This window comes from Convolutriloba macropyga, chromosome 8 (assembly GCF_964194025.1).
Source record: "Convolutriloba macropyga chromosome 8, txConMacr16.3, whole genome shotgun sequence".
In the NCBI taxonomy this organism is placed as follows: domain Eukaryota; kingdom Metazoa; phylum Xenacoelomorpha; order Acoela; family Convolutidae; genus Convolutriloba; species Convolutriloba macropyga.
The window spans coordinates 53,363,564-53,373,860 of record NC_134475.1 but is presented as its reverse complement, the minus strand read 5'-3'; the positions used below and the strand labels follow the sequence as shown (position 1 = coordinate 53,373,860).

Genomic DNA, 10,297 nt, shown 5'->3' with positions numbered 1-10,297 from the left:
ACTCTATACAAACACGCAACTCTTCTGAAAATATTGTTGCAAAGCAGAGAGCTGTTTTCAATCATACGCTTTTCCTCACTCATAATGCCACCTTAATTAGATTCGTTTTAACAGGAACGGGAAAACAGATCTTGTTTTTCCCAGGTCTCGTGAAAACAAAGTTAACAGAGTTATAAAGTTGAATAAATTCTTAAAAGTGGTCAAAATTTCCCGGAGAAAATATCCGAGAAAAAATTCAATCCTTTATGAAATCCATTGCTGTATTTTTAGAGAAAAATTCAGTTAAACCGTTTTTTTTGAAATCTTTTAACAGCTGTGTTTTTAGCTGCTAAGCGATAGGAAATGAAAAAGCTGAAACTTGGTGAAAAGATCAGTAGTTTTTTTTAGTTCTCATGGACCTTAAACATTTTATCTACTATATGACACAGTAGTTTAATTCCAACAGTATAGGCTTTTAGCAATAGCAATCTGTTGCCATGATGTTTGTTATTGTTTCCGCAAAATTAGTTATTGCATTCTTTTTTACACCCGATTTTTAAACGCTTTGCACTTTTTTAAACGTTATTTCGCTTCGTTATTAGAATTTTATTCTTCCAGTTACATAAAATGTGGCCCATTGAACCAAATTAAAATATATTTCTAGATATTCGCTGTTATCTTTCTAGTAGTTTAATTGACATAATGCGTCATAATAGGTACATATGATAACCCATTTCAGGTGAGACGGGATATAACATCGACAACCAGAATTACAAAGCTATTCAAAATAAAAACGAGGTATCTAGATGACACAGCCATAGATAGTAAACTATATCATAATCAAACATTAACAAGTAATTGGGTCATTGTGACATTTCTCAAATCTCGGTCAGCAAACATTGCCAGAATGCCAAACCAGACTTATAACCAAATAAGTTACAACTTGAAGATCGAGTTATGTCACTTTGAAGTGTAATACTTTGTTATACCGGAAAATATATCCGGTTGTAATTGCTCGTTATTTCGTCACACAATCTTTATGATCAATTTATGACCAATTTTGAGTTTGATCACGCCATATGCTCGCATGATTTGCTCGTAATTGCAAAATTGTCACAATTTCATTTCTCAATCATTCAATCTTTATAGATATTCTAATCATTCTATAGTTTTTGAGACTGCAGAAAGTAACTTCAATATATTCATAAGATCAGTTATTAATTAATTATTTTGCTGCAAAAAAGCTGAGCTTTCAAACAACCAGCACAATGAATTCTGCACAAATGGCTGCGTTTACGTTTTTGACTCTATGCTGTTTATTGTGGCCTGGAGTGCTGTTAAAATCTATTCAAATCTCTGACCAAACGAACTCGCTTGTCAAAGGCACTGCTAATGTAAAAACAGGTAAAGTGGGAGTTAGTTAGCTTTAGTATATCAACTCACATAATCAGAGGAAAAGCGATATGAACCATCACAGCAGTGCAGAGACATAATTCGGGTCTATAATTTTTTTTGGGGCTGGGGTATAGGGTTTTCCGGTGACATGGTAGTTTTTATCAATCTTTAACCGAGCAATAGGAAACTGGTTTCTCTCGAAAGTCCTCCAAATCTGAATCAAATATTTTTTACACTTTCTAAAATTTCTCATTTTTCTTTTAAAAATGCATTTCTACGCATGTAATATAAGCGATGGTTCACATTTGAAGTCCCCTGAACCAAAATATGGCGAGTAGCCTGTTTTTTTTTTCTTTAATACAGCTTTGATAGGGCACGGGTTTTTGTTTGTATTGTCTAAATTTTGCAAGGGGAGAAAGCTTCATGGTTCTGTTGAAAATTTTGAGTATTAAACTACTAATTTTGTGAAAAATTTACTTAAATTAAAGAGAAAACCTGAAAACGTCTTCAAAATTGCATTCGATTTTTTTTTGTAATTTTATCATCATAGTTTAGTCAGTCTATAATGCTCTAAGAAAGTCATAAACCGTATTTCTTCTCAGTTCTTTCTCACTGCAGCAAGATCGAGGGCAACTTTTATATGACGTTTTTCGTTCGTATTATGCTACGTTTGTTGTTAGTAAGGTTGGTCAATAGGAAAAGACTTATTTTATGCAGTACAATTTATTTTTTATGTCAAACTCTATTACTTGAAGTTCAATTTGGCACAAACTTCATTCAGTTCAAACTTCTGCTAAGAAGTTCAGTTGATAATATTTGAACTAATTTCGATCTCTTCTGAGATGATGTCTCTGTCTTGTACAGAAAAACACTATCCCCTCCTAGGCCACACTTCTGATTTTGACTACTATGTATTCACACAACAATGGCCAGTGTCCAACTGCCTCACAGCATCTTCATATGACGACTGCCAGATTCCGGCCAATGTCTCCGGCTGGCTGATTCATGGCTTGTGGCCTAGCAACTTTGATGGCTCCTACCCTGCATACTGTGACGATGACTACGATTTTAATGACAAGGAGATTGAACCTATTTGGGTAAGTTTCTTTCGATGATTTAAAACTTAATTAAAACACTAATGTGTTTGCACATTTTGAAAGGCCGAAAGTCTGCAGTGCCAGAAGTTAAATGACAGAAGTTCCTACTTAGCCAGCAGTTGACTTCCATGGACTTCGTCATTTTAGAACGTACGCGTTTCGTGTTTTAAGCAAGATTACGTGAATCTGCAGAAGTCACTTCGAAATTCTGACTTGATATCTCGAAACTCCAGAAGTTCTCAGTGACTTCAAGCAGACACACGTAACCATTACTTAAGATCTGCGTGAATTTTCTTTCGTTAATACAGCATTACTAGGAGCAAGACTGGTTATTAACACTGAATATTACGTCAACAATCCAAAAATACGGCTACCTGTGACGTCAACTGTCCAACGAGACTAGTGATTACGTAACCTATCCAAAAATACGTATCAATCTACCGACAAATTACGTCGAAAAAGAAGTAGTTGTCAAAAATACACTTAGGATATAAAATCAAGGTTTTAATGACTTGGTAGTTACTTTAACAAGGTAAAGATGTTGAAGTTATAATTTCCTTTGTTGTGCACTTTGGCCCCATAATGTACTCAGAAGAATAAAATATTAGCAATAGATATTTAAAAAATTTGAAAATTTGAAGGAGAGAAGTGCGAAAATTGCAGATCTAAATAGCAAATGATTTGCAACTTGCTGCGCATAAATGGCGCATTACAATTTCAGCTCAATTTTGATTAATTATCAAATAAATCTCATGCAAAAATTGTGTCCAGCTTTATTAGCTTTTTTGTATTGCAGGTTTCGAAATTCTTTAAGGTTTCCGAAATTAGTCATCTTTTAAATGTATCACTAGAAACCGTATTAACTTATAAGGCCGCTTCTCTGAATTTGCCCCTAATTTGAAAACTTTCTTTACGTTAGAGAATGTGTCTAGCTTTGTAAGAAAGTTTCCGGAAATATTGAAAGTACCCCTTAATTTATAAAAAAAAACTCTTACAGTGTTGGACAATGGAACCATTATACTGATTGGTTTATGCTATTAAATCATAGATTATATTAAAGTATTCTACAAAATTTTGAAATGGTTTTATACTTTCATATGGTTTTGGTTCAAATTTCCACAAAACAACGCAATATTAATAACAATATATTAGTGGGGGCGCTGGCTTGTAATGCTAGTTTTCTTCAATTTTAATTAAAAACTGCCTTGACTAAGAATGTGTGGCTTGGCGCAGAATACTTTTCCTGTCGGAGAAAGAACTTAAGTAAAGGCAAAACTGAGTTAAACTTAGTGCGCTTGAACTTTACCCCAAGTCCTTTAGGTGTTTCCAGAAGATTTTTTGAGTTCTCGTTTTAGTCGTCGAACATACCTTAAATTCTCGGTTGCGGTCAAGCAAGCAGATAGGCAAGCAAGCCGAGTTTTGAAAATGAGGTTAACTAAGCCGAAAAAATTTGGGATACCAGTATTATAAATTGCCCCTGGCGTGCCAGTGGGTGCATTCGCCGCGATAACCAGGCCGCGGTTTCCGGATTACATCACACCGAAGATGAGAGGCGTGGCCATGGGCAATGGTCCGCTCTGGCTCGTTACCAATAGATGTTTAAAAATTGACGTATTTCTGTTTCTTTAGTGCATTGGAATACATTGTAGATTATTATACTATGCGCAGTCTTAACTGTAACGGTTAACTACGCACTCTTTCTGTCAGATTACGTAACTATTACATAACTTTCGGCTTGTTTTTATGTCGGCTCACTTTTACTTCGGCTTACTTTGCGTTCATATATTTCTGAGGTTTCCTACCTAAAATTTTCATATTAACCAGTTCTTGAACTCGCCCAACAAACCTCATCTTTATGTATTTTTTAGTATATTTTGAGCGTGAAGAACTCAAGAATTAAAATGGTCACTACCTGAATGTATACTTCAACTCACATGTGTACTGAAATATTTTACTTAGGTTTTAAGTTAAATTTAACTTGTGTCCCCTTTTTTCTTTAGTTGAGTGCCTAATTTTTTATTGTAAAACTTAAGGCACTATTATAGGGAACGTTAAAGAAGTGTACCCTGATTTTTAAAGGTATAGTATTGAAGAAAGCAAAATTACACGAAAGATTCACTTATGTCAAATTTTGCCATATTGCGGTTGAGATGACATTTGGCCGTGATGACATTTGGTCATAATTGGTAAAAGTTATTTATTTCGATTCGATTCTAGCAAAATCATTTTTTTATTTGAAAATTGAAAAACTTAAACCTTTCTATGAAGACATTTCTTGATCAATTAGAGCATGAAAAGGCATTGCGGGCTCAAAAATTGTTTTGAAAAACCTGTTTCTAGACGCATGAAAAAAATTTTGGTATTTGGCTGTTTTCTGCCCAACCGGGTAGTATTTACTTTCACTGCCCGCTTGACTGTTTGAGTTTTTTTCCATAAATTTGAGATTTCAACTGGGTTCTGTTATCCATAGGGACAACTGGCAAAGTACTGGACGAACTTGTACATGGACTCGGCAGTGGACTCTTTCTGGGAGCACGAGTGGGACAAACACGGTACATGCGCATACACTGCACACGACATGTCTTCAGAGTTTGACTACTTCAACACCACTCTCGGATTCCACTTCGATTATCCTGTTAGCATTTGTTTTTACAAATCACAGTCTTTTTATAAACTAAAGAGGAGTTCATTATGCAGATGTTCGGTTTTTACACCTCAAGTTATAGTGATCTTTTCCTCAGTTGGCCGAGTGGTTAATTTTTTGTTAATTTTTAGTTAATTTACCGCAGCCAGGAAAAATTCACTTGCGGAAACCGCAGGCAGACCAAATCCATTCTAAGTAAAGGGCTGAACTAACTCTGTAAATTAATCGTAGCCAGGTGAGAAAAATTCTGTATGCAGGTAGATTGTTAAGGAAGAAAAAATATGCTTGTTTTCAATGCATTATGGACAAGATCTCTTCAGAAAAACTAAAATGATTAAGTTTGACTCTCAGTTCCGTTACTTTTTCAGTTAATAGTTTTTGGCAATGAATTGCTTTTTGCCAGGAGGTAACTGTCGAACAGACATGCCTGGGAGAAGGCTGCGGAAGGAGAGGAAAAAATCCTCTCTTTTTCAGTGGATCTTGAAATCCTATTTATGAACCGTCGTTTAACCCAATTTGTCTTTTCTGCTTTTTAGGTCGGCCAGTGGCTTCTGGACGCCGGAATCTCCCCAGACAACTCAGCGATCCAGAACACCTCAGTGATAAACAAAGTGATCTCTGACAAAGTGGGCAAACAGACTATCTTCCAGTGTGACTACGACCAGTACAAGAAGGAACACATTGTGAACCAGATCGAGATCTGTATGGACCGGAATTTCAAGCCGATTGACTGTGAAGAGAGTATTGAGAATTGTAATAGTGATGGGAAAGTGTTGTACCCAGCTACTGTATATCATAAAAACTGTGACAAAACTAGGGAAAATATTAAAGAATAGTTTAGCACAGAAAGCTTCATTGTTTTATTTAAGAAGTGTGGAATGAAACTTCTGCTAATATCCCAACGTCAGTGGTTTCGTTGTTATTCCTGACTTAATAAGGTTTCTTCCTCGATCTTAGAGTTTACGGGATTTTCGCTGAAAAGTTTTCACACGCCTTCAAATTATAGCCCATTTCATACGGATTATAATAAAGCCAACAAACATTTTATATTCTGTATCTTGCGAAACTTTTAATAATTTAGATTTTAACTATTGAGTTTTTATTTTCAGTTGACTTAATCCACTCTAAAATTTTACTTTCAAAGTTTAGAAAATTATGGTTAAAAACGCTAAACAATTTTGAGCATTAACATGTTGCTGATGCTCTTTTCATAACTTGTTCTCAACCAAAAAAAGAATACAATTTGTTGCGATCTAAAATATATGAACCAATTTTTGGCTCTCCGCTCATGGAACCGCTCATATCGCGGCACTTCTTACATTTTTTGTTTTTTTTTGTGATTTGAAGTTTTAAATATTCAATTCGTTAAACAGACTTACTGGACAGACAAATAAACAAAATATGTCAAAACATGCTAGAGCCATATAAGCATGAAAACACAATGTTAAACCTAAAAATGCTATTAAACTTTAAGATGCTAAACTTAATCGTCACAATTTTGGTTTTTATTAATTTTTGTTTAGTTTTATTGCATCAATACACTTTGGGGTCAGTCTTAATATGTCAATGTTTTTCAGATTAACATTTTGATGATATTTTGCTTCACCAAAAGAATTTAGAAATGGAGCCCAAATTAACTTATTAGTAGTAGATAATGAACCCCTCCACATGCGCCCGCTTGTCGGGCCAAAAATTGTCGAGCAATCTTCTATGATTCGCTAACTTATACAGTAGCGCAGTCATTTTGTATGTCCCAAACTTGGAAACCAAAAAAAATTTAAGAAATGAAATGCAATGGCTGTTTAGAAGTACTGCAGCTTTGGATAAAACCGACCGCAGAAACTCCACATTGATTTCAACTTTAATGTGATGCAAAATAGTGCCCTTAACTTAACTGATGGGTCAAGGAAAAAAGCCATGGAACAAACCCATGTAAACATTGAATGAAGGATCATGTGATTTAAAGGAAAACCATCACAGCAGAAAATCTAACACTTATCCCTAAAAACTTCATGTGATTGAACATCAAATTTTCATACGTCGTATCTGTAGTACGTATTCACGCCTTAAAGTTAAAAGTTATGCATGACAGACGATCGATATTATTCAGTCCGTTTTTTTTCGAAAGATTTCATTTTCAGATCTCGAATAAATGAGCTTCTTATTCATTGGGTCTGAAGCTATTGGGTGCTTCTTTAACCCCTGTCAATATCTATATAGAAAGAATAGTTTAGCACAGAAAGCTTCATTGTTTTATTTAAGAAGTGCGGAATAAAACTTCTGCTAATATCCCAACGTCAGTGGTTTCGTTGTTATTCCTGACTTAATACGGTTGATTCTTCAATCTTAGAGTTTTCAGGATATTAGCTGAAAAGTTTTTACACGCCTTCAAATTATAATCCATTTCATACGGATTATAATAAAGTCAACAAATATTTTATATTCTGTATCTTGCGAAACTTTTGATAACTTAGATTTTAACAATTGAGTTTTTATTTTCATTTGAATTAACCCACGCTAGAATTTTACTTTCAAAGCTTAGAAAATTATGGTTAAAAACGCTAAACAATTTTGAGCATTAACATGTTGCTGATGCTCTTTTCATAACTTGTTCTCAACCAAAAAAAGAATACAATTTGTTGCGATCTAAAATAAATGAACCAATTTTTGGCTCTCCGCTCATGGAACCGCTCATATCGCGGCATTTCTTACATATTTTGTTTTTTTTGTGATTTGAAGTTTTAAATAATCAATTCGTTAAACAGACTTACTGGACAGACAAATAAACAAAATATGTCAAAACATGCTAGAGCCATATAAGCATGAAAACACAATGTTAAACCTAAAAATGCTATTAAACTTTCAGATGCTAAACTTAATCGTCACAATTTTGGTTTTTATTAATTTTTGTTTAGTTTTACTGCATCAATACACTTTGGGGTCAGTCTTAATATGTCAATGTTTTTCAGATTATCATTTTGATGATACTTTGCTTCACCAAAAGAATTTAGAAATGGAGCCCAAATTGACTTATTAGTAGTAGATAATGAACCCCTCCACATGCGCCCGCTTGTCGGGCCAAAAATTGTCGAGCAATCTTCCATGATTCGCTAACGTATACAGTAGCGCAGTCATTTTCTATGTCCCAAACCTGCAAACCAAAAAAAAATTTAAGAAATGAATTGCAATGGCTGTTTAGAAGTACCGCAGCTTTGGATAAAACCGACCGCAAAAACTCCATTGATTTTACCTTTAATGTGATGCAAAATGGTACCCTTAACTCAACTGATGGGTCAAGGAAAAAGCGATTGAACAAGCCCATGTAAACATTGAATGAAGGATCATGTGATTAAAATGAAAACCATCACAGCAGAAAGTTCAACAGTTATCGCTTAAAAAACTTCATGTGATTGAACATCAAATTTTCATACGTCGTATCTGTAGTACGTAATCACGTTTAAAATTAAAAGTTATGCATTTAAGTGACAGCCGATCGCTATTATTCAAACCGTTTTTTTTCGAAAGATTTCATTTTCAGAGCTCCAATAAATGACCTTCATATTCATTGCGTCTGAAGCTAATTGGCGCTTCTTTCATCCCTTTCAATATCTATATAGAAAACAAGAACAGTAGATGAGTTGAGCTTCTCTGTCAAATATCAAGAGGATAAGCATATATATATATATATATATATATATATATATATATATATATATATATACATACATATATGTACATATATATATATATATATATATATATATATATATATATATATATTTATATATGATTAAAAGGCAAATATTCAAAACGATAGAAGCTTTCCATAGGGGTTCTGAACCTATGCTTTGAATTAACACGCTCGTTGCTTGAAAATTCTGGGAGGCCATACGCAGACGACAAGCTCTTCAAGAAATTACTGATGCACAACAAAAGGGTGAGGCTTAAAGTGTGTGATACCCGAACATTCATTTATTCTTCAATTTCATTGATGCAGTAAAATTTATATGATGCCTTTAATTTAGTTCATTATTTTAATCTTAATCTTATGATCTTGTTTCAACTGTCTGGTTAGTTTCCCGCTTCTTGATCAGACATGTCTGATCACGCATTCACGTTGCGCCCGAGTGGCTTCAGTTTATTAATTTCATTGTTCTGACTTTCTGCAACTCAATTCAGTTTGCAAAACCTTCTCTTGATTTCCCGCTCCGCAAGTAAGCGAAACAAAAGTGAAACTAGATCTCGCGCCGCGAGTAGTCAAATAATATTCTCTCTGTAATCTCGCACCGCAAATCACCACAGCAAAATAATAAAGTACGACATGGCGCAATCAGCAACGAAATGAACACCCCTTGGAATCGACCCTTTCTGGGACAAACCAACACCGGATCCACCACTTCGCTGGGAGAAGTGGAGGGTACAATACAAACTGGCACTCTTAGCCAAAGAAAACATCATTTTGGACACGCTACTCGGTTATCGCTTAAAAAACTTCATGTGATTGAACATCAAATTTTCATACGTCGTATCTGTAGTACGTAATCACGTTTAAAATAAAAAGTTCTGCATTTAAGTGACAGCCGATCGCTATTATTCAGTCCGTTTTTTTAAAGATTTCATTTTCAGAGCTCCAATAAATGACCTTCATATTCATTGCGTCTGAAGCTATTGGGCGCTTCTTTCATCCCTTTCAATATCTATATAGAAAAAAAGAACAGTAGATGAGTTGAGCTTCTCTGTCAAATATCAAGAGGATAAGCATATATATATATATATATATATATATATATATATATATATATATATACATATGTACATATATATATATATATATATATATATATATATATATATATATATATATATATATATATATATATATATATATATATATGATTAAAAGGCAAATATTCAAAACGATAGAAGCTTTCCATAGAGGTTCTGAACCTATGCTTTGAATTAACACGCTCGATGCTTGAAAATTCTGGGAGGCCATACGCAGACGACAAGCTCTTCAAGAAACTACTGATGCACAACAAAAGGGTGAGGCTTAAAGTGTGTGATACCAGAACATTCATTTATTCTTCAATTTCATTGATGCAGTGAAATTTATATGATGCCTTTAATTTAGTTCATTATTTTAATCTTAATCTTATGATCTTGTTTCAACTGTCTGGTTAGT

At 34.2% G+C, this 10,297-nt stretch overlaps 1 protein-coding gene across 2 annotated transcripts; it reads left to right on the top strand.

Moving 5' to 3' along the window:
• The first annotated feature begins 865 nt into the window (after positions 1–865).
• LOC142344187 (ribonuclease Oy-like) lies at positions 866–6,210 on the top strand. 2 transcript variants are annotated; one of them, XM_075395723.1, is made up of 4 exons: positions 866–1,383; positions 2,260–2,471; positions 4,942–5,106; positions 5,652–6,210. In XM_075395723.1, the coding sequence occupies exons 1-4, from the start codon at positions 1,248–1,250 to the stop codon at positions 5,949–5,951; spliced, it is 813 nt and encodes a 270-aa protein (XP_075251838.1). In that variant the 5' UTR covers positions 866–1,247; the 3' UTR covers positions 5,952–6,210. The 2 variants fall into 2 exon arrangements, with proteins under 2 accessions (XP_075251838.1, XP_075251837.1); XM_075395722.1 differs by having other exon boundaries at positions 869–1,383; positions 2,239–2,471.
• Positions 6,211–10,297: the final 4,087 nt, after the last annotated feature.